The sequence below is a fragment of the Pagrus major genome, chromosome 1 (genome assembly GCF_040436345.1).
Source record: "Pagrus major chromosome 1, Pma_NU_1.0".
Lineage (NCBI taxonomy): Eukaryota > Metazoa > Chordata > Actinopteri > Spariformes > Sparidae > Pagrus > Pagrus major.
In genome coordinates, this window is record NC_133215.1 from 16,341,969 (window position 1) to 16,368,059 (window position 26,091).

The 26,091-nt window shown below is 38.8% G+C and overlaps 1 protein-coding gene across 1 annotated transcript in view; it reads right to left on the reverse strand.

Annotated features, from left to right (window-relative positions):
• The window catches only part of ctnna2 (catenin (cadherin-associated protein), alpha 2), a 323,140-nt gene that overhangs the window by 59,564 nt on the left and 237,485 nt on the right, over positions 1-26,091 (reverse strand). The window contains exon 9 of the mRNA XM_073466691.1: positions 17,869-18,021. Coding sequence (XP_073322792.1) covers positions 17,869-18,021 — 153 coding nt within the window. The remainder of the gene's footprint in view (positions 1-17,868; positions 18,022-26,091) is intronic.

Sequence of the window (26,091 nt, forward strand, 5' to 3'; positions counted from 1 at the left end):
TCACAGTTATTAGGCGACACACAGCGTGACAAATTTAGCTAACGATCATGTTTCATAGGAAGCACATCATAAAGCCTTGAAAATGTATTTTATCGCTGCATATACTGTCCCAGAGGACCTGACCTGCAATATATTGTGCTTTACCTTTAATAAGCTATCTTGGGCAAAATCACTGGGTCCCTGTGCTGGAGGTTTTTATTCACTTACCTAATTAATCAGTGGTGGGTGGCGCCTGCCATCGCTGGCTTGCATTATTCGGCATTTGTACAGTGGTAAAAAGCCGTGGCTCTAATTAGGAGAGATGATCTATTTTCCATAATAAGAATTGATGACTTTTCTTCTGCACCACCAAACATTTTCTCTCTTTCTCTCCCTCTTTCTAACTCAGGCCACCCCCATTCTCTCATACTCCCCCACACGGCCACACTTCAGAGCTGTATATAGAAAAGGACCAAATGAAGCACTATGTGATTAATGGACTTAATTTCCAGCAGATTTGACTTCACGGTGACAGCCCACTTCACCTCCAAAGCTTTCTGATTATTAGATTTAAGTCTGTGTCAAAAAAGTCAACCAGCTTACAGAGGAATGGCCCTCCCTGATCACCCACACAGTTTTTACCTGTCCTTCTCACAAGCCTTACATGAAAACTTGACATTTTCATGTTTCATGCACAGTATGTGAGCTAAGAAAAACAAGAAAAAGAATAAATAAGTAGGAAAAATGCACTTTATGAGACTACTTAGTTTAAAAACAGAAATTATTTATAGAATAAAGTTCAAAGCGGTTAAAATAGGCTCCTGTAGAAGAAGACAGATGCAGCTTGCCTAAATTAGTCACCTTGTAAAACAGTGAGCCCATATACTGTATGCTATAATCTTGTCGCATCCCAAGGGTGTTGGAGCTGCCTAATCTTTGAGCACAAAGGCGGCCCCTCTCTATGTGGCTTTGCAAGCCTGTGCTAATGCTGTGTAAACATTGCTGCTGCTGTTTGCCACTGATTTAGCACATGTTAATATTACATGAGACAGAGAGGCCCTTTGATGATGTAAGTGAACACTCAAACTAGGGCTTTCCACCTCAGGGAAGGGGAGACGGGGCTGTGGAGCAGCTCCTCCGAGATTTGTTTCACTTCCGCGTATGCAATCCAGCTTGGTAGGAGTTGAGTGGCTGAGTCTCATCACAGACGAGGATTGTTCTACTTTCATATAGTGGGACTGAAGAAAAAGGTAATAATTAAATGCAAAAAGTGAAACATACAGGGGCTGGCAAATGATGACTAAAGATTTTTTTTAATTTTTTTATTTAAAGCAGCCATTGATGTGTTTGGTTGCTTTTTCAGGCATAATTAATGAAACAGCAGACCAGTTAAAGTAGCTTGTACTTAAAAATCAAAGATGTGTCTACAGGGACTTAAACTCACTGTACCCAGTCCCTTATATCGTTACTTCCAAACAGGGACTGACAACCTTGCTCACTCCGATGCACCTGGACGGCATCAAATCAATGCCTACACAGGGCATGTGAGGTCTTTTGACAGGAAAAACTATTACCCAACAGCTGAGAAAGTCTGGCAGCAACAGCTAACAATGGCATTTGGAGTCAGAGGAAGACGATGAACAGTTATAGCTGCTAGCAGTGATTCGATGACTGGGATTTAGTGAAGCAAGTAAAACAATTTCATGTTTGTGATTAAAATGTGCTGTATTTTTTGTCAGAATCCTGTGTTGAGTTTTTAATCTGAAACAAAGTATGCCGACATTATGCATACTGATTTTTTCTTAAACGTGTTTGTAATTTTAAAAATACTGACACCATTCTTGTCATAGAGATATTATTTAATAGAGCCTTATTTTTTTTTTTTTCTGTCCATGTGGTTTATTTGAGTCAAAAGGAGAAAAAAAATCAGTTCATTACAAAAATCAAGGTTGGCAAAAAAGACTTCAAAGACGTAGTGTTATGTTGTAAAATGTTTTTCACTGTATGTAACATTTTTATAATGAAATCACTACACAATACAAATTCTCTATAATCAACCACACTGACTGAAGATTAAATCTAAATTTCAAAAAGGGGTACACTGGATCTACCCATACAGGGCATGTTTAGAGATAAAGAGCAAAATCAACCACTTTATGTTTTCTTCAGTAGAGTGGATGTTTCAGAAATTTGAGAGAGACTTAAAAAAACCTTCAGGTTTACAACATGTCATTTTTTTTGAGAATCCATCGAGAAATATTTTCCCCTGAAATTTCCCTTGAGCTTTCCTGTATCTCACAAATTGAAAGCCATCTCAAGCCTGTAATCTACCAACACACAGTCTTGACTGAGGCTTGCAAGATGCAGTGATCTCTATTTTCTTCTCCTCTGTTTCACCTGTGTGCTTGAACCAATTCCCCTGGTCTGTCAGGAGCCTATGGCCAATTTGTGCCTTCTGGGAAACGTCCTTCATTACTACTGCACCAACCTCTCATAATCCCACACCTCCCACAGCCACCACTGGACAGTGCAGTGACGATGAATCCGGAAAACTGACTCCTTTGTTTGTGCCTCTCCGCTCTCTAAGGTCACTAGCTCTCTCTGTCTTTTTCTGACTTCAACCATCCACCGAAACCACGCATGTTAGCTTGCCAGCTGGCATCTAGTTACTGTAAATTTTGAAAACTGAACTTTTATGCAAGTGCACACACACAAGCACAAAAATATGTGCGCATGCACAAATACTCATGAATGTGTGCTCTCACACACTCGCATCACAATGTCATCAATAGAGCGGTATAAGGACGAGCAGGCACAAGAATGAGAAGATCAGTTTTAGGAGAGAGAACAGACTCTTGATGAGCCATTAACCTGCTGTCGGTGAGCTAAAATGGCTGTGGGACGAGGTTTAATTTACCCTTTTATAAAGAGGTCGTTGAATTGATGAGCCACAGGAAAAGAGTTACACCCCTGGTTTGGTGAATTAGCAATGCTGACGGTGAACAGGTTGAGTGAGGAACTGGAGGAGCAGTCAATATCCCCAATCAATCTAAGCTTTCAGACAATCACTGCTACACTCGTGGTCAAATCTACAAAACTAATAATATAGATTTGGGCAGGCCTCTCTTGGCGAAAAGCTCCAATTTGAAAAAAGGAAAGCATTTGAAATTTCTTCTGAAGCACTCTTTGTTTTGTTTGTTTGTTTTTTTTTTCTAGCGAATTTGATTTTGAAAACAGATGTATTTTGGCGCAGTAGGCTAAATGATTTCCAAAATGTTTTATTTTGTCAGCCAGTACTTTCATTTATCTCTCTTTGGGCCAGTCCTTCTCAGCATTGAGTTTAAGATCTCTCTTTAAAAATATCCATCAGCGGGTACAAAGAGTCAATTTTCACTTTGAAATAAGCTGCCAGAGAGTTCTATGTGCTCTCCTCACCATCCATTACAGTAGCTCTATGGATGATAAATTTTAATAGACAAAAGATGGCTAGCGAAGGTCTTTCCATCAATGAAAGAGAGAAGAGAAAAATTGAAAATTATGGCCTATTCTGTGCGAACATGGTATTGCAGGTTGCCTACTGATCCATTTCATCTGAATGGACCTATATCCTTTCCCATTATGACACAAAAAAATAAAATTAGACACAGGCGATTCCCAGAAAACAAGTAACTAGGAGGATTGCCCTGGTCATCATATGGGTGGAAAACAATAATTTGTCCAACATTTGCAACTGACACACTATGAAATCTAATTGGTTACCCACAAGCCTGCCTCATATACTCACTACTGCCATCTGCCATATTTATATGTATATTATATTGACAATATGGATGGAGCTTCTGGAAGCCAATGTGGAAGCCCCTTAAACCTGCATTCTTTCTAATGACCAGCAGGAGAAGACTACACTGGTTTTAGAAAGAAGTGGGATTGTACGTAAACTCATGGAAAAATGGCCCTATATCTCATGTGCATTTTCTCACTCTTTCATACTACTTTGTCTTTATTGCCATGATAATTACAATTGCCACCAAAGCTGACAAGGAATGTCAATATGGGTCCTTATAAGCTGCTTTCACAGTCGACCTATAGGGTTTTTCCGATGAGGATGGGCTGTTTCTGACTTTAGAGACATCTAATGGCAGTAGAAAATCAGACATCATTGTACATAGCAATGCAGGTCAATGTTATTTCCTTCTCCAGCAGTAGGCCTAGCATCTTTGCATGACTCAATGGTTCATACCCCATCTCCTGACATCGGAGATGCAGAGACCTTCTTGACAAAAATCAAATTTACTCAGTTCCTGTCAGTTGTTGCTATGAATCTGAATGTATCTGTGTGTGCACTGTATGCCTATGTGAGAAGGATAGAGTACTTTAATATACATTTTCCTTCACTGAGAATAAATTAACAAATAGCACTTATTAATTGAAGTTTCATAGCATGCAAGAACATAAGGCTTTGGTCTAATGGTTAATAACTCCAGTGGCAGCGTGCTTCACAGTGACACCCATTGAGAGCATTTCCTGTTCCCCTGGTATACTGTAAGAGCTTAAAATTGGAAGTGATCTATATGGGTAATGACACACACCCGGGGCTTAAAACCATTACTACTTTTGATAAAGATTTTATGAGATCATAATGAAGGTAACAAACTGGGTTGTCAACACCCTTAACAGATTCAAAAAAATAACAGAGGTTCATATGTGATTGGTGTACAAACAAGTAAGAATAGTGAATGTATTTGTCTCCAATATTTTGATGATTAAAGGTGTGTACACATGCACACACACACACACACACACACACACACACACACACACACACACACACACATTGTCCAAGCTATTTCAATGATGTATATGTAGCCATCTACATAATAACTGCATTGCTTAGTTGTGAGTTATTGTTTGCAGTGCTCCCCCCCATTGATTAATCTGTAATAGAGGTCAAACACAATCGTGCAAATTTAATATAATGTTATGATTTGTGCAACAACACGACATTGAGTTCAAGGTCATCATCTAATCCTTTCCTTAGCAGACTTTCAGAAATGATTTTGTCCTCAGAACGCACACTGAACATTAATCATCGCATGAATAATGAGATAAAATACGTTTATGTATAGTCTCTACATTAGAGACAAAAGGGGATATATGTCTGGACTGCCTGCTCTGTGGAACACCGTATTGTTCACATCCTGGATAAATGAAGATAATACATGAATCATAGGCAAAAATGCATTATGGGGCATCTAAAGTGATATGACTAAGCCCCCATGGGCACATGACATAATTAAGGATTTATACGAGGCTATATATCATATTACCATTGGAAGTCTACTTGTTCAAAGCGCGAAAGCATGGTGCTACGTCAAGTCTTATTCCTCCTTTGCTTTCTCTTTTGTCGCACTTAATCTTGTGTAATCCACTTAGTGTCATATCTGAATAACATGACAGGAATTCCGCCGCTCCTTGTCATGTAGCACCTTTGCAGAAGCTACTCCGGCTCTTGGCGGGAATGCAGGCGTTGTTTTTGTCTCAGAGCTAAGCTTAGCTTCACGGCAATTTGTTTGGGCATGGTTTGGTGAAATATGTCACACAAACATTGCCACCAATTCATGCATTCTGTGAGAGATAATGGACCCTTGAGTTGACTCTCCTAAGCCTTCAGGAGAGGGTTGTGAATACATGCTAGATGCTGGTATAATTTCCATTTGTTTATCTCTCTTTTCCCCTTTTAGAGACAGTGGAGATGTAACACAAAGAATATAAATGTCAGCTTGAGGTTAAAGGATTGCTTGATTGCATCCTAGGGCACAGCTATAATTCTTCAGAAAAGGGCTGATGACCAATTCCCTCTGAAACACGAGGAGTGAGTCACAAGGAAATTAGCAAAGAAGCCAAGAGGGAAAAACAAATATCAGTGGGTATTATTAGAATCAAAGTTCCGCAAATTATTTATGTATGTACACTATGTTTCTAATGATTTGTTCATTTGTATTGCATTTTTTTGTTATAAAACTGTTGTTCAAATATCATTTGTTGATCTATATCCAATAAAACAGAAGGTCACAATAAAAAATGCGGTATCATCTAGCAACCCTCTGCAGGAGGACAATTTGTGGTATTATTTGTAACTGTATTGAATTTGCATTACCCTTTTGTTTGATACCTGTCATGCTAATACTGAAACTGAGGAGCAATGTGGGATACTAATGGTATTGCTAGAGGTAAGAGGAAGAAGTACTCAGATCCTTTACTTAGTAGCAACACATTAATGTCAAAATTGTCTTAAAAGTAAAAGTTCTTAATTTAGAATCTCAGTAAAATAAAATATTGTATTAGAATTATATTATAGTATTATCACCAAAATGTAAAACAATATAAAAAAAGTACTAATTCTGCAGAAAAAAATGTTGCCTTTGACTGTTTCTATACATTATTAGATTATCAAAACTGATGTAGCAATGTGTGAAATATATAACAGTTTGGACCCTTTTGAAAATTAAACTATCTGCTTGACTATTTCACAGACATCTGAAATCTGCTTTTTTTGTTAAAGGGTCACACATCAAAGGGGTTGGACATCATTGGTTTAATCTTTCACAATGCATTGCTTTTCATGAGCTTATCGTATTTTGTTTGTTTTTTTATGAAAAATTGCAATCTGAAAAGTAACTACAGCTGTCAGATTAACGCCAGGTTCAGACAGGATGCCGAAGCGCTGCGAAGCGCCGCGCTTGGAAATTCTCGCGCGAGCCACAGCCCTTTCGTTCACACCAGACATGGAATTTCTCCACGCTGGTCGGCAAGCGGCTCTGCTCCTCGGCTGTTCTGTAGTCACACTTGGAGCATTGGAGCTGTCCTTGTAGAATGTATGCTGGGGGTCATACAACTCCCTGTACTTCTCCACTTCCACAATTAACTTCACATCATCCATCTTCAACAACTCCGGCGTCTCTCTGCCTCTCTCTCTCACTGTCTCTGTTTGCGCGTGTATGTGTTGACTCCCCACCCCCACCCCTTATAACCAGCTCACTCTGTGTCTCTCTCTCTCTCTTTTGTGTGTGTGTGTTCATCTCGTGCTCTGATTAGATACACACACACACACATACACACACACACACACACACACACACACACACACACACACACACACACATCACATTCGTCAATCGGGGTGTTTAATTATTGAAAACAGTTTTATTTTGAAATTTGTTTTATTTTGAAAATCAACCGGATTCTCTCGTTGTTGCTTTGTTTGACTTCCTGCCCTGCTTGACACATTCAGCTGCGGCACGCGAAAAAAATAGACCAGACGCCGAAACGATCGGAGCAGAGCACCACGGCGCTTCCTATGTGAACGACACCATTGGTTAACATGGGCGCCGAAACGAAAATGGCTCCGCTCCTCAGTGCTTCACAGCTAATCCCAGCGCTTCGGCGTCCTGTCTGAGCCTGGCGTAATGTATTTGTTTCCTCTGTAATATGGTCTCAGTGTTTCAGTACAAGTGCAAATACCTCATAATTGCACCCAACTACACTACTTGAGTAAATATACCTTTCCACCACTGCAGACACAGTGCCACAGTCATGCCTAGAAGCACACTTGAGAAAAAACAGTGATTATCCTCCCATTGACTGGGACTCATCGGCTGTGGGTTGTAGCAGTATTGATCAGATCACCATACATCAAAGTTTCATCACCTTAACACCCCCCTTAATACACTGCTGTCAGTAATGACTGCTGAGGGAGAAAAAAATCTGACATCTTGCTGGCAGATTGATTTACTTATTTTTCCTCTTGATATTGCAGTCCTTGAAGGTTTCTCAGAATAATCTTTAGCGGCAATGACTGAATAATTTTGGCATGGTAAACATTCTCTTGCGCCTTATAATACCTTTTCGATGTAAATAAGTAATTGATAAAGACAAAGCTGCCTAGAGGTGTTGACAGTCGAAAACTAGTATTTTGCCTTTGGCAGTCAAGGCTGGAGATTCTTAGGGTTATTTCAGGAGAAAATTGATGTGCTCTTTGTGATTTAGATGTTTCATGTAAAATGTTATAAAAAATCATTTTGTTCTCTTCAAGGTTTCTCCTTAAATTTGATTTGTGAATGGCAAAATTTTCTCTAAGTATGCAGCACTAACTGAATGCAGCACTTACTGTTACTTTCCTGTGCTGGAAAATGAACACATCGATAATCTGGTGAACTTGTTGTTTAGAAACTGAGAATCTAGTGTGGCTGTGGCTCTGGAGATAGAGGGGGTCGTCTACTAATCAGAGGGTTGGTGGTTCGACCCCTGGTTATGGCTGCACGTCGAAGATTCTGAACCCCAAATTGGTCTTGATGGCTATTCAACGGTGTGTGAGTGGTTGTATGAATGGCTGAGCAGAGAAGCACTTAGTTGTGTGCTGTGTCTCTTCTGATGAGCATGTCTGCACCTTGCATGGCAGCCTGTCGGTGTATGAAGGTGACCAGTGTTGTGAAGTGTTTTGAGTGGTCGGTAGACAAGAAAGGTGCAAAAAACATTCCAACATATGTCAAAATACAAGTTTTAGAGCTTTTATCACATATGTCTTGCTCTATATCTTTTGTACACACCAGTATCAGAGGTATGGCAAAAAAGTGATTTTTTTTTCTTTATGCTATTTTAGAGTCTGTGATTTCCTGGAAAACAATTAAAACATTGTTGATGACTCACCCTGCACTCGGGGCGTCTACTAATTTCGAATCCAAGGAACGCTTTCTTAATTCTTATGACGCTGCCATGGGTGTCCAATTTCATCGATCTCAAACATGCTTTACTGCACCAGAAAGAAGTTGCCAAAGTGATATCAGAATGCCACCTAGTCTCTGGGGATATCGGGGATATCGGGGATATTGTCAGCATATTATACTCTCTTGAGCTGAGCTTCTAACCAAGGATCCTCTTGCTCATTTTGGGTCAATCAACGGGATTTCTTGATTTGTTGTTTTTTCCCACCTACTTCCTGATGATGGGGCCTACTGTCCTTATTTTTTTCATAAGCCCCATACTTTAAAATCCCTTTTGTACTATTCCTCAGAGCTATGCCACTCCACAATTCTGTTTCTGAATTCGAATAACTGACTATACACAGACATGTTCTGACATGCCTTGCAAGGTGTAAGAAACTGACGTCTTGTGTCCAAGACATCTCTGATGGGCAGAAGGAACAAGCACCAGAAAAAAAAAACACTCCGAGGATCTTGCAAGTGGTGGGTAAAGTCTCGTAATATCACCAGTTGGTTGTGTACACACTTTAAGTACTAGGCAGATTCAGCGTCCACCCAATGTGCTCCCATCAAAAAGTATTTCTCTCTTTGTTGTGGTAATGTGTGTTTTTCCTCCATTTCCTTAGTGGTAATCAATGGCATTAACTTACATCTCCTCTAGTGTAGGCATGAAAAGTAGTGTCTATCTCAAATACTGTGCTGATTTCAACTTGAAGTACTCAGAGGTGGCCAGAACAAGAAAAAGGGTTTCAGGGGAAAAAAAGGCACAGGCAGTCAGAAGAACCTGCTAGTGCTCTAAAACCATTAAAAGCTGTTTTTTTTTAAATAAAATGAAAACCCAGAAGGAGCCTAATGGCCACACACCCTTTGATAGACAACAGTGGTTCATTTTGCATGATTGCAACTCTAATTACAAACATTTAGTAGAATCTGGATGCCAGTATTATCACTCATTACTACTGAAGATTAGTTATATACTGTACTTAGAGACTCAAAGCAATCAACTAAATGCATATATCTGCTTTTACATAATGGATAATTGTGTGTAAATCAGTGTGAAAAGATCCTGTTTTGACTGTTTAAATTGTTTGCTATGTATTGATGTATTTACTTTATACCATTTAATATGGCCGAGAGCTTAAAATAAACAAAGAAAAATTGAAAAGTGAATGTGTTCTATAAGCAAAGTGCACAGATTTGTACTCATTCCAAGGCTTCGCTGCAAGAATCCAAATGATGTTAATCTGTTGCGGTGAGACAACGTTTGCATATCAGCATTCTTTTCTTTCTGACATTTTCTTGGCTATGAGCTCACCTAAAAATAACTCCAAAAGGGGAGGGGGACACCTTAGGTGGATTAGGTGGAGTGTGATGTATCTTTCTATGCACTTCAGTGGCTACATCTTCCAAAGGCAGATTTCCATTGAGGCTAATAACTTTGAATGAAACGAGAGGATTAATGTTGGCCTACAGGTTCGGGTCATCTCAAATAGACCTGCTTTAACAGCGATCCATCCACTTCCTGGTTAATTGTCCAGTTAAGTGTTTAATGCAGTGGCCCCCATAATAATATTTACTGCTGCACTCTGTCACATGTCGCTGAGCCCTGAAGGCCAATTCAGTATTGGTTACATTCAACTTTGTATTGATTATGCATAATCACTGGAGGAATGTCTTTCCCCTTGACTCTGGTCATGTCCAAAGTAAGGTCACTGCTGTAAATCCAAAGTAGGAAAAGCTAGGGAACTGATGAAGGTAAAGGGAATAACATAGTTTAATGTAGTACTGTATGAGGAATCCGTTTGACCACAGACATAATAAATTGTATTACTGATGTAGGAAATAGATTTGCTGTGAATAATAAGAGCATCTACAGCTCTAGGGATTAAGCTGTTATAACAACATTTGAAACAATCGGGTATCAAAAAGCTACTAAATTAAGCGAGGGACTTAGGTAAAATACTTCAAAGTAGGATAGTGAGGGATTCACAAAAAAATCAAATAAATGTAAGTACAAAAGCACATCATGGGGGGTTAATCATAATCAAAACAAAATACTAAAACATTAATCGGGGGAGCTTGAAAAGAGCAATAATAGGAGCCATGCAGTCTCATCAACCAGAGTACATTGTGCACATGTACTGTACAGAGACTTGTCTACCCATTAAGTAACTCTGCTCTTGATTGAAAAAGCATTGCAGAGATAGGGCACTGTCAGAGATAAAGCAGATATGGAGGTGTCCTTCATAACACCAGAGCTGTTCAAGAGAAAGGCTCCAAGATGGAGTCAAGGTCAGAGGAAAACCTCATTCTGACATTAGAATAGTGATGGAGCGTAACGTCCTTTAGATGTCCAAGAATTGCTGGCACTTATACATTCCCACTGCAGTGGCAATAAAAAAGGAACCATGGTAACTTTAAAAGATTGGATATTCATCTTGTGTTTGAATTAACAAGAGCATATCGGTGTGGGCAGCACTAATTTAATGGAGAGTGCGGCCTGCAGCCTCAATGAAACAGGCAGATATAAGGAAGTAAAAACTAAAGAATGATTATTATACATCTGTGCTGAATGGTGTTCAATGGGGAAGAAATGCATTACAAATGTATACAGATATACAGATATGGTAGGGAAGGGAAGTAATGGCTTTAGAGGAGTACAAATTGGCAGAGCTCTGGTGATAGATCACAATTTCTTCCAGCACTATAAACTTTTAGTTAGGTTTGATTTAGATTATTTGCCTCTACACATCATTTTACATGCGATACATCCAACATATAAACATCATATGCTACACTAATGAAACAAAACAACGAATTCAAACAGAGAAAAAAAGTAAAATGAAATAGCACTTTCGAAAGAAAAAAAACACGTGAGAAACTTAACTTTTCCTGGGAAGGAAACTCTACTATACTAAGTCTACTATACATCAATTCCCAAAAATGATCAAAATTAAATACAGTGCTGCTATCAATCCTCAGCTGGGATAAACGTCTGCAGTCTCGCAAAGTAGCTGCATGCAAATGGTTAATTACACAGAGTTGAATAACAGCACTGTCAATTATCTGTGTACATGTACTTGTGATGGTTGGATATGACGGTATTCTACTCTCTTAGCCATGTGAGCACATGAGAGGTGAATAGGGTGTGATAAAAATGCATTGTGTTGGATGATGTGTGCTTATGTTCCTGATTTTGGAGACCTAATGAATTAATCTCTATATTTATAGATATAGATATTAAAGGCAACATTTTATAATGAGTCCCTCAATAATGAAACATTTTCACCGACACTGAATTTCAAGGTTTAATTTAAAGTCCAATGTTCAGCCTATAATAATGCTGTAGCAAATCAAGTAATTTCATGTGATAATTTCTCACTCGTCTTGGGAAAAGAAATACTATCTCCATTAATAGCAGCCAGAATTGAGCAGTTGACTTGAAATATTGATAATTGCTGTGATACTTCTCAGCCAAATGACTATACTTTAAACATGAAATAAATGATTCGATAAAAGGTAGTCTATATAGAAGTTATGAATGTATAAGGGAAAATTAAACTTTTCTTGAGCCTTAACATTGAAGCTATACAAGAGTTTGTCTCTGATATCTTGCATGTGAGACACCAAGCGTACAAACTGATATTTTGAATGAGAGGGGAAATATTACAACACAATATTTTTACTTTTAACATTGCATTCAATATAAAAAGGCTTGATTACAGAGAGGAAACTTGTGTTTGCTGTTGAGTCTTTCAAACAGGAAAAATGTCTGGATTGCTGATGGGCTAGGATTATATACTTCTCATTAAAGTTAGCCTTGGGAATTAATTTGTAAAATCCTGTGTTAATAGACCAATGATGCAAAGATGTGCACAATTTTACCTACCAAACACAGAGGAATAACTAGCTCTCTAATTCTCAGTGTCTGTATGCTCTCGGCTTACTTACTTTTAATACACCTCCACCATCTCTTACCTAGTTTCCTCTATGGATGAAGACAGCTGAAATTATCCAACATCTCTGTGGTGTTAAAATACTGCAATTCCAAACAAATAATGTTGCCAAAAATGTTGTTATGTTACAAGTGCAATGCAAGAGTCTTTTCATCTGTCTGACAAAATGTCAGCTTGTACCGTAAGCATAGTGCGATTTCATTGTATAACTGCACATGTGAAAGGTTGTAAGTGAATAAACACAAAGGCTGTAACAATGAAAAATATATATTTTTGAGATACCTAGAGAAACTTTCACTGACTATTGCAGGTTCATTGTATTAAGTTTCACAGATCCATTACATGTCTTTAAGCCAATAACATACGGGGCTTAAATAATTAGTGGTTTCATGTCGCTGGTCAAGATGGTTTAATGAGTATGATGTGATTAGGAGAGCCCTCAGGGTGAACTTGGCTCTTCGCTGAGGTGAGCAGGGAACAATGGTGGAGAAAAGAGGGATATTAAATAGTGTGGAGCAAAATGGAACAAAATCAAATGAAAACAAAATAGAAATAGAGAGAGGCCCTTCCTTTTACTTTGATACTGCTGACCAAGTCCAAACTCCAGGCTAATGGCTTAAGACAGTTCCACCCTGACATCAGGAAGATGACTGCAGTGACATTGATCAGGGTGTTAATTAGCCTAATATATTAGAATATTGTGATGGTGGTGGTTATGATGACTGTGTCTGTGAAGGTGCGAATAATGATGATGACAGCAATGACAATGATATTGCCAAGTATATAACATAGCCTTGAGTGTATGAGCGATTAAGCTAGCAAGGACCGGCAATGTCCATGATCACCCTGACTAAAGGATACAATTCTGCATTGCACCTCCGTATAGCTTGTACTCTATGTTAGCCAAAATGTGGCACCAGAAATGCAGTATGACTGTCTGATGGAAGGATAGATCGTATAGGTATGTTATGTAGGTATCAAGTACTCATACATTCAGAGCAACTATACTTTGATCCACTGTTTTTTAGATGATACTTAAGTACAACAGTACAACAAGTACAAAAACTGCAAAATAATGTGGCATATAACAAATAGTGAAATTCTTATCTGCAGTGAATATATAATTCTCAGTTCTCTTTTTACAATGTTGCCTTATTTGCATGAATAAAAAGTGAATGTAATATGCAAACATCACATTAGTTAGAATAGTGATTCCAGAAGTTCCTTTAATAAGATTGTTCATTTAATTCTTAATGTATGACAGCATAGTTCATATCCAACCACACTAATTACTCATCTCCACCACTTGGCCAAAAAGACATTCTAACTATAGCTCTGCCAGCTGCAGACCTCTAATGAGACTTTATTGACGAATCACCCCATCAACTCATAATCCAAAATGTGTATGCATGAGCTGCTCTACCAGTTACAGTATGATAAACATATTTAACCCTGTAGAGCTTTATCTTATTAAAGGGAAGGAGCAGTCACATGTTCCTTTCTATAAGTCTTTGTGGACTCATGAACCAACATGTACTCATCCGGGGCTCCACCTTTGACCATAGAGCTTGTTGTATTTGAAACATGCTTGGGAGACCTTATTGGCTTCGTGAATGAAGCCCCTACTACTATACATACATTAATATGTAACCAGTCCAGCTAACTGTGAACCACTGTGCAAAATGTGAGCCAGAGAGGCATTAGGGGACCAAAGGGATGTAACATCTTGTTAACATGAGCCTCCTAGCCCTGATTGACTCTGAGACTCTCTGCGGTATCGCAACACCTTAAAACTCTTACTCCTCAAGATTCTAACTCTCTGGTTTGCTGTCAAAACAGTTGAATGGATATTGTTTTTTAGTAACAATGCTTTCACTGCTGCGGACATCTCTCTAAACAAGGCTGTAAATGCTCCTGCACTTCAAGCAGAGACATTTATAAGTCATATTTTTAACCCTTTTTTAACGAAAATATATTCAATTTAGCTAGTTTGTTGCCACAAATTTGCTGATACAAAATGATAAACAGTTCCCTTGTGACGAACAAAGCTGAAAAAATCTGGCCATTAAAGTGAATGATTATGTACCATATTCTATCTAAGTGAAAGTTTTGTGAACATTGTTAGTCTTTGGCCAAAGCTGAATATAATTATATGCACAAAAGTTGCTTTTTTTTAAAAAGATGAAATGATTTGCTCTAAAATTGTGCACAAATAGCTGCACATGGGTTCATGCCTGCCAACACACAAGATTGTGATAAGCCAATTGTACAGCCAATGGACAGGGGCTAACTCTCCATCTCCTCGGTATACACACAACTGCTGTATACCCCACTGTTGCCATATGCCTTACAGATACACAGGACAAAAACCTGCAAGAGAATAACAGAATGCATCTACTTAAAATGTCCCTGGGTAAACACAGTTTTAACATGTTGAATGCAAAGGACAAATTTTGATTGTAGCATCACTCAGATCCTCCCTCATCAGCAAACAGCTGGGGCAAACCAAAAGGGCACATAAATCACTCACTCTCTCAGCTGATGTCAAAGGAAGCAGCAGTGCTGTTTTAAGTGACAGTATGTAAAGAGATGCCCGCATAAAGGGTTCTAAAGGCTCCTTTTAAAGGGCCGTGAGAACAAAAGACAAAGCCAACTGAAGGGCAGAGGAATTTATCTCGAGACATTACCTCCTACCCCACTACAGATGGGAAGACCAAGAAACAAACTCAATCCAAACCCCTGATTAAAATAAGAGATACTATAAACCTTAAAAGAATGTGCCGAAAAGACTGAAAGCCAACCTGAGTAGCACACCATCCCTTCCTCTACATCACCTCTTCACAGTTTGTGAAGATGACCTGTGCCTGTGAATCATGGATAGTCTGCACAATGTTTACAATGGTTGATGAAGGTTCTCAGTCATCCAGGTCATGGTAATACTAAGTGCTATATTGTAGGCAACTGGACTTGTTTCAGTTTCTTGAGGACATTTCACCTCTCATCTAAGAGGCTTCTTCAGTTCTGTTCTCTTCAGTTCAGAAGTGAAAAAGCCTCTTGGATGAGAGGTGAGACGTCTTAGGGACAGTCTATAGTCAATGGCGTTAAACAGCGGCTAAATGAATCCTAGTAACAGTCTGACACATTTCATGACATATTTTCACAGTACCTGCCCAAGACACCCCAAATACCACAGTCCACAAACCATACATAGACTGGATGGGCAAACTTGCATGTCTTATCTAGTATCCTTGCAAGATCATGTTAGTCCACTGCTCCACAGCCTGGACTGCATTGCTCTTCCAAAAGTTTGGTTGAGTTTTAAAGAAGTGTTTTGAGGTTCCAGCCCCAGTAAGCTGTGCTGTATGATACCCCAAAAAATGACGTGCACCCTGCCATACCTGTTCTTAAAACTAGAAGCCTCCTCCATAGATGGCATGCACTTTGGGAAAAGGAGTTTATCAAAGTTTTCCTTCAACTGCTTGACCGCATCTCTATCTGAGGTAATCCTACCTTGCTGAGACCCACCTTGCAAAGGCTCTGACTCCCCTTTCTGAGTCATCTAATGATTTACTTCTTTGAGCTCGACTGAAAGTCCTTCACAGTGGTCTCTCGAAACTGCTTTCACACTTGTCAATCTGGGCTTATTCTGCTGATTCAGGAGTCGTCTGGGCTAATCAAGACCAATGATCTTGCTTCTTAGATGTCTTGTCTTTCTTAACCAATTGTGTGCACCAGATTTTTCTTGGGTTGTCACCATGAAACACCCCAATGATCATCTGACCACAACTCTGAGCAGCCATTACATTGCCTGCTATCCTCCATCAACTCAATACCAAATAACTTGGATTGGATTTTAGTCCGCCAGTACATATATTTAATGTGTAATGAAGAAGAATAACACCTTCCTTTTGCATTACTGACCTGTCTCACTGTATTGGCATACAAAGGTCAGTGTGCCTGCAGCATGTGGCAGTAACATGAACTGTATCTTAATCTTGCTGCAGGACGCTCTCAATTTTGTCTGAAGGACTGTTATCTTCTTTTAGATTAAATTTGCATTCAAAGTGGGAGTCAGACTTCTGCATTGCATAACTGTATGACTATTTGCTGCAAACCAAGGCAAAAAAGACAGCAGTAGAGCTTTGTATAAACAGACCCTCAATGCCTGTAGTCTCACACAGGTAAACAATAACTATCCACCACTATATATGAGTACATAGAGTATGAAAAAAACAGCTGAAAGCTTTATTTACAGTTGCTGTGATCATCATATTTCTTTTTTTTTTATCTTTAGATAGGTGGTGCAGTGGAGGCAGGTGCACATTTACGTAAATCTTTTTGCGACATCACATGCATACATTCATCTCTTATCCAGGAGTGTCTAAATTATACTTTAATAAATAACAGCACATTTGTGAGGTGTAGCTGTGATTGCCTATTTGCATCACTACAATGAAACTCAAAAGGAAAAAAAAGAAAGAAAAAGGTCTACTTTCCAGGTGTACGCAGCACCATTGCTCAAAGGGGTTGAGCTTTGCACAACAAGCTGCGTGCCACAAAGTCAATGGTGATTGAAGCTTCAAGTTGTGGCTTGGAATGTGATTTCAGCCACAAATATGTGCACAGACAGTTCAGAGGATGAGCATGCTTAGAAGCGTGATGTACTGTACCTCCACTGTACCAAAGGATTAAGAAACAGTATCCTCACTGTGTGAGAGAAAAGCTATATGTATGGCATTTAACCGGTGAAAGCAAGAGTAAGCATACAAGGTCGGTGCAGAATTCTAGAGGTAGTGTGCCTATGTGTGCTTGTCTAAAAAGGTTCAAGTTAAATAAACTTTATATATCGTTACATATCTCATTTACAGTTTGATCTTCAAGAATGCAAATGTGCTCTGTGTTGCAGTTTCTCAAATAGTCCATTTCTAATATGTGTATTTAGGCTTCAGGCATAAATGTATTTTCTTCCTATTTAATGAGGAAGGTTTTTATCGTGAGATCATACCTCTGTGTATTGGTCGAAGTTTACTTTGAGGCACCATTATGGTGACCTGACCTGCATCGCTCATATATTTGCACACAACTTGCAGATTCTCTTTAATTTCTGAACAGGTGAAAAAGAAAAGGGATATGTGTGTATATGCATGTGCCCTCATGCATAATTCATGACTGACCTCCACCAGCTTGTTAGCATGTTCACGGAACACCTGGGCGTACTCCTTGACCTCCTTTTCGTTTCCACTCTTAGCCGCTTCAATGAGCACCAGTAGAGGGACATTGGTCTCCAGGAAAGAGTCTGAGATGTGGTCCATCACTGCCTTTCTCAACTAGAATATAGAGAGAGAGAGACGGGGAAGAGGTCATATTATTAATAATATTGCAGATGACTTCACTGTATCACATTTGGCAATGATTACATATCAGTTAGCATTGTAATGAATATGATGTAGTAACATAATGGGGGTGGAAGGACAGAGGCAGAAGCAAAGCAAGAGGGAGAGTGAAACAGAGGAGTTGAACTCTCAATGGGCAGGAGTGTAAATTGCTTGTAAGGTGTCATTTTTCCCATAAGGCCTTTTACTAGGGCGGACTTAGCGACTTATATCTTTGTTTATGGAATCGTTTTGTACCAAACTGGCAGGGGACTGGTTGTTTTATAAGACAGTAAATGGACCCTGATGCTACTCACTGGGATATCTGATGAGATGCCAGAGGGAAAAGCATAGAAACCACATCACACAAGTTCTTTATCTTATACAAAGAGGGAGTAGGTCACATGAGACCAGTACCAAGACAGGCAAGAACACACTGTAGGGAAATTAAATATGATTCCCACACATGCATCAACACCATTCATTTGTTTTGAGGCAACTTTCAGTCTCATAGTCCATCACTATGAACATGAATTTGTTTAAATTCTCTGCCCTACAAATATGCAGTAGTATGAGTTTTAGTGTAAATTTGAAGATTATAGCCTAAACATAAATATTAACACATTTAATTCACTTTTTAATACATTTTTGTTATTGTTGAGTTCATGGTTGGATAGTAAAAAGACATACGTAAAACAAATAATCATATTACAAAATATAAGTAACTATAATCAGGCCAGACTACATTTGAAACATTATTGTTAAATTGTCATGGATTGTTTGATTGCGTTAATGATTGTGTTTTTAATATATGACAACTGCACATCAACGATGATATGAGATATATGAATATATGAGATATAAAAAGAAAAAATATATATATTTGTGGAGCTTTAATTGTTGTTGTGGCATCACATTTTTTAATATGGTGCAATATTTCCAATGTTTGAATTTGAACTAATCCAAAAATTGCCACAATTATTTAGATTGCATTACATTTCTTTGGAATCCAATGGATTACGTTCCTAAAAAAACTGCCATGTAACTTGTAATCAGTATCTGACTACGTTTCAAAGTAAGGTGACCTAACCTTTATCGTGTTGTACTATTGTAATTGTAATAGAAACAATTACTGCAAAATGGAAACAAAAAAAAGTAAAAGCTGTGCTTCATTATTCAATTCATTTATCAGAATTTCTTTAATACTTCAACATCATGTGCAATGCAAATTCAGTATCAAACATAATTAAGGTCTATACAAACTAAAAGAGCATAAAATGTGTGCACACCACCCATGAGTATGTGAACACAGACAAAAATCTTGTCTTGCTGGTTCAGTTATCAATTCTTCATACATAAAAATGGAGGCATTAAAATGAAAAATACTTAATTAACAACATGGATGACAGACTTTGTTTGAGTTTTCAAGCCTTTGTCTGTAATTAGATGCTAAGCAAACATTGTCACCGTATTCTTGAATTATAAATGTTTAAGCAGCACAAGAGAGGCTAGAGAAGATTGTGGCAGTGAAGACCTGTGACCGACAGAAAAATCATTTAGCCAACAAAAAAGTCATATGTAAGTCCGTCACTCGCACTTAAATAACCTGCAGCAATTACAAACTTAATTGCCAGTCCACAGAGTGGAGGAGAACAATGGTGAATTATGCCATCCTAGGGGCAGATAATCTATCACTATTGCCTCTGGAAACAGACTAGATTTGGCCAATCTAGTGGACATGACAGGTCTGCAAATGCTGTAAACAACCTGAAGCCCACACTCTCTGCAAGCACTCCTTTATTCAGAATGCTATAATCCTGGATCACTGATGTGATGAGATGTGTACTGAGATGCAAAACAAGACCAAAATGTCTGAATGCTTTTCTGAAAGGCTGATACACTTTGGCATTTTCGAATTGTGAATACTGCATCTTTTTCACTCAGCTGAGAACAGACTTGCATCACTGCAATTGTGTAACCTTGCTATCCTGTCACCTGGTGGCAAGGGTGAGGAATCAGGGACGATAAAAATCTTGCATTGCCCGAACTATCTTCACACTATGTTAGCGCTGTTGCAGCACTGAAGGAAGGTGTGGCAGAATACACTATAAGAATACACTATAAGGTAGATCTGGGTAGTTTGTAGGCCTTACTGTCATTACCTCACCGATGTTTTTACTGCAGTAAATAAAGTGATGGAGTGGAAGGGGGGAATGGTGTTGAGCTGCATTTTGAAAATTAATTTCCTTGCCCTCAGCCTGTGTCATAAATTAATACTAGTTCTGACCAAGTTCTGACTGTAGTGTGTCTGCCCTGGGAAAGTGACACAGTATGATAATGAGAGGTAAAAAAATACCTACTAAAAAAGAACTATAAGAAATAATGACATCGGTAAAATGTTCATATAAAAGGATTGATCTTGGAACAGGAATGCAGTGCCACTGATGTCTGTCACATCTTGTATCATTTTGTATAACACAGAATGGTATAGTGCACTAGTTTCTTATACAAACAGTATTCGTATGTTGCAACAATGCATTCATATGCCAGTGGAAGTCTTATTTTATATGTCAAATAGATTAAAACAGACTAGGATTGCATATACATATATTTATGTATAATTGATCAGAGCAGTAAGATTTATACTACATCAGACAATATTAGGATCGAGATGCAGTAATTGCAATAAATGTGTAATTTTACCAATTTTCATTTGTGATGCAAGTCACTTGGAAAGCCAACAGAGTCATAAAACAATCCTCTGTCTGTTTAATATATCCTGATGTAATCTAATAATAAAAAGTCTGGTTATGCTGAGCTTTTAGAAATATAAAATAATGAATGAAGGGACTGATCTGAGTGTGGAAAACATTTTTGAACAACTACTGGGTAAAAATATTCCTGTAAATTGCAAGATGTTTTTGTTGGTACTGAGGAGCAATCACTGGTTGATGGCATATACAGGTGCATATGCATAGAATATGTGTAAGAGAGTGCTAGACCTCAGGATACTCATGAATGCCCAACAGCGAAACTGATTCTGACGGTGGGTTTGAGTGGAGAAATGATACAGACGAGTGATTTCCCAAGTCGCAGTCTCTCCTGCACCATCAGCATTCTAATGCCCACACACCACTCCCACAGAAATCCATCTTCAATCTTTCAGATCTCACCTCCCTCCATGCTCCACCCCCACCGTCTCTCCTCTAACACTCCCTCTGTATTTCACTAACACTTAAAGGAAATAGACCTGGAATTCCAATAGATAGCAAAGGCTCTGCTCATTATAAGTTAGTGGGGCAACTATTTGTCTCCCCAGTCATGCAGTGCCACGGTGGTTTCAAGCTCTAAATGCAAGAGATTTTGTTTTACATATTAATATTCTAGATTACTCTGCTATGGGCGTTATGGGTGTTTCATTTCAGACATACAATTTACATACATAGATTTTACTCTACCAGGATGCTATTAGCGTGCTAGCTGGGAGCATGTAGGCTGAGGAGATATGCTGGGAATGAAACATAGCGGTCAGTCAAGAAAGCTGTTATGACTGATGCACAGGTGGAAAGATAAGGAGAAAGAGTCACTATGTGGTTACGTGGACATGTTTGGGTTGATATTCAAGATAGTACACCTCTGACTATATGTCAACAATTTGGGGGCAACCCTTTCATGTTTCAACATGGTAGGGCCAACAAGCACAAATTAAAGCCCATGAGAAGCTGTTAAAAGCTACTTTTACCAAGGTCAAAACTGAACTTCCGCACATGTAGTCCATAATGAAATGTTTTTTATGAATTTGCCTGGACATAGCCATGACCTCAATACCACCCGACACCAAGGATGAATTGGAAGGACAACTGAGAGCCAGACCTTATCGCCAAACGTCAGTGCTTGAGCTGACTTCTGCTCCTGTGGCTAAATGGGATAAATCCCTGCAGTCAGGTTCCAAAATCTTGTGGAAAGCTTCCCTTGAAGATTGGAGGCTGTTGTAGCAGAATATTAATGTCCATAGTTTTGGAATGATATGTTTGTGTGTCCTCACACTTGTGCCATATTGTGAAGACCAAAAGTTACATAATCATAGTCACATTGCATCCTAAATGTTAAGTATTGCTGAAACATTTGAATGATTCTGGTTCAATGTGAGTGAATGGAATAATAAATTAATGTTCATGCAGTTGAGTTCCTTAATGGAAACTAGTCCTTTCAATTTAAAAAAAAAAAGGACTGGGAAGTTGTAAATGATTTTGTTAAAATGGTTGCTGTTAATGGCTTTTCTATCCCAGAATTCTGATAATTTGAGAGATTGTGTAATTAGACCTCCTCCTCTTATAACCTCCATCATGCCTTGTATCCTGAAAGGGTCTACTCTTGCCATTCAAAGAGGAGAGAGCAGTGTAAGCCACCTGATACTGAAGTGACAACAAGATGCATATGCTTAACAAAACATGACAGACAAATACATGTGTTGCTCACCGATGAGTGGGAGGTCTGTGGTTCTTCAAAAATGAGATTAGCATGAATTTGGCGAATTTGCTTATCAGTGTGGAGAATGTTTGCATTTTGTGGGATTAGACACCTGTTCTGTCACAAAAACACATGCATGAGGGAAACTGTCGCGAACACCCCCTGTGTTCAGTTCATAACTCAAAAACAAATACATAAATTCATGTTCAAGGAGTGAAAAAATACAGACTGAATAATCATGTGTAAACACATGAATTTGAGAGGCAAACTCTGTCTACTTGAGTTGTTTACAATTCAGTAGAGTCTTAACACATGCCGAGGATGGATACCATGAATCTGAACTGAAAAGGGCACACCGCACTGTCTTTCTGAATGTTTTCAGTTGCATTTCCGTTTCTCTTACATTTCACTTGTGATTCAGAACACATAGCGGTGGGTACCTTAGGGTCAGCACAGGAAAGTTTCTTATTAAAATGTCAAGAGCAATCACACCATAAACGGCTGGAGTCACAGCTGAGGGGAAACAGCCTGAGCAAATCAAAAATTAAGTAATAGCTCTCATATATGATATCTATCAGGGAGCATGGGCAGATGATTAGTGAGAGGAGAGTGGGGGAATGAAAGGGGGATAGGAGGACTGAATGATTATCAACAATCTAAGGACACACACATTAGACACCTCATCTCAGAGCCTTCATTTAATGTTGCCCGCAAAATAAAACAGTTTTAGAAACTAGGAGAAGGTGCATAAATGCTGCTGATACATTGAAAAGTTTGTGTTCCTGAAGGAGAATTATACTCACAGATATTGCTCATAGCAAAAAGCAGTTGATCACCTGCATCTACTGCAGTTTTTTTTTGATAATATGATCAAAACATGCAACTGAGTGTACCCTTTCAGGTTGTATTGAACTGATTGAACTTATAGCCAGATATAAATATATGGTTTTCAGATATAATACAACAATGTCTTTCCATTACATAAAGATTCCCCATTGAATTTAAAATATGTGCCTGAAGTCATGTGTGGTGACATACAGTAAATAAACATACAGGCAGAACCCTGGCGGCCGTGCTTCACTCAGAACAAAAGTCAGGGATTATTAAAATATTTTACACCAATGACACCAAGCCTTTAGGAAAAGTGTTGTTGCTCCATCTCACTGACAAACCGGGCACCCGTAACCTGCCCTGGAAATCTGATTTCTATGATCTGCATTTGATTTGGCATAGGCTCTGGCCCTTCCGGACGCAACCGTCCCCATTTAATCAAGGCATTTAATCAATCATTAAAAACACACTGGCTCGTGTATCCCCTGTGGCTGGGAGAGCCTGGGGTTCAGTGTTAAGCCCAAGGACACTTAGACATGTGTGGGGATAGAGACGCCAACCCTGTAATCAGTAGACCCACTCTACATCCTAGCAACAGCACGCCCAACTGCCACGGCACACATCTTGCTGTAAGTCAAAATAAGTGCTAAATAGCGATATGTTCAAATAGTAATCATTGTTTGTCTGGTCAGTAACCTATGTGTCTCCTCCCACCGAACAAGCAGTAAAAGAGAGAAGAACTTTTCTGGTATCCCTGCCCACTTTGTCTAATCAGAACAGAGAACTCCATAAAGAAGCAGTCCTGTCTGCTCATGAATGCACAGAGAGCAGTTTGCTGTCTGTTTGATGTCTGGCGATTACCACTGCGCATTCATGTGGTGAGGTAGAGAGATGGGAGGGGATTGGAAGTTTGAGCAGCTTTATGTTAAAAAAGAAAAAAAAATCCAGAACACACAATTGCGAAACGTAAGCTTGTCTTTATATATTTAAATTAGCTGGATTTAATGACAAGCACCTATGTGTCATTGAATGTAATCTCGGGGTTTGCAGAATCTTCCCATACCAGCATTTTGTCTGGCAAGAGGGTTGCATGAGCAAGGTTAGTCTGTTGTGATGCAATTTCGATTCAATAATTTGGGCCCCTAACTGGACTAATTGATACTGCACTATAATTATTTTTGTGTGTATAGCTGTGTTTCTCATTGTGATTTAGTTATGTCCAAACATGCATTAACTGTAAAGACAACACTGACATATTATCACCTTATAAAGTTGATACAGCAAACGTGTTGGCAAAGAGTTGCCTATTTACACAACAAACAGATAGAGAGCAACATTTGCATTTATTTGGAGTCATGTCTCTGGCTACCTGGCAAATATAAATTTAATATTCACTCTCACTTTAGCTTTGTTTTTTGTCTGTAACACCTACTGAGGAAAATCTCTGGCAAGCTGCTTGCTAACCAGCAAACTTTCTCTTTCAATTGTCTGCTGCTGGCAGGTAGCATACTCACTGAATGCACCTAAACAACTACCTGCTGCATCTGGAATTGATGTGGATGAGAGCAGTACTGTAAGAGTAAACCATGGCAGAAAAGTTGCGGGTTGTAAAACCAAAACAATGAGCTGAAACTCTCCATCAAGCTGAGGGGAACTGCAGAGTTGGGTAATAATGTTCTGTGGGATTCATTTCACGAGTGACTCCTTTCTCGTACAAGTTGTCATGTAGTCATCTTTTTTATTTATTTATTTATTTTTTGGTCTTTATTCTATCAAAACATAACTAATCAACACGCGATGCCTCCAAAAATGGATGCGTGTTTTCCAGTGCCTGAGTTGACGGGGAATTTGCACAAATATAGCTAATGAAACTTTAATGCGTAGCCTCAAAACATTTTGCAGGAAAAGAGCGAATGGATTCACAGATAATCTAGAATTGTTAGTCTAAACAAAGAGTTACAGCTGACAAGATTTGTGGCAGCTGTTCCTCCTTTACATGATAACCCTCAACAATTAAAAACAGCTGCACTAATCAACAAACTAATGGCAGGAATGGAAATGATTTCAATATCCCAAAGCAGAAAGAGATGCAGAGAAAGAGAAAGAAAAAAAATACGTGAAGCAGTAGTGCTATAGGGAATCCTGGAATCAGCCATCAGTCAAAATAGGGCCCAGAGAGATGACTTGACAGATGCATTCATTACATGCAGGATGACAGGGGGTAGAACACATGGCTCATTTCCAACAACTTTGTCAGGTTGGTTACCTTTTGAATGCTAATTAAAGAAGGAAATATATTTAAATCCTCAGAAATTATGCTAAGGACTGTCCTCCCCTTATGTCCATCTGTTTTTCTGTCCACCTCTCACTCTCTTTCTATTTCTAGTAAAAAAGGACTTCTTCTTTGTTGAGAAAATGTTAAATAAAAATACAAGCAGTAATATGTGACGTTGTTGTAGTGCTTGTTCTTTATCAGTGCCTGCTCTCAAAAAGGGCCAGAGGCTAAAGCACTCTCATTTCAAACGGCCACTAAAGATGCAATGTAACTCATTTTTTGTGAATGAAGGTATTATATTTGCTGAGTAAGTGCACATTTTTCACCTGTTCTGTTGTTATGAAACTGAACAAACTACTTGATGTTCTTGTCTGTTTGAGAGGCAGACTGAGCCTCCTCTCCAAGAGTCCTAATCTAAACAACCACTGCTTTCTGTTTTTAAAGATTCC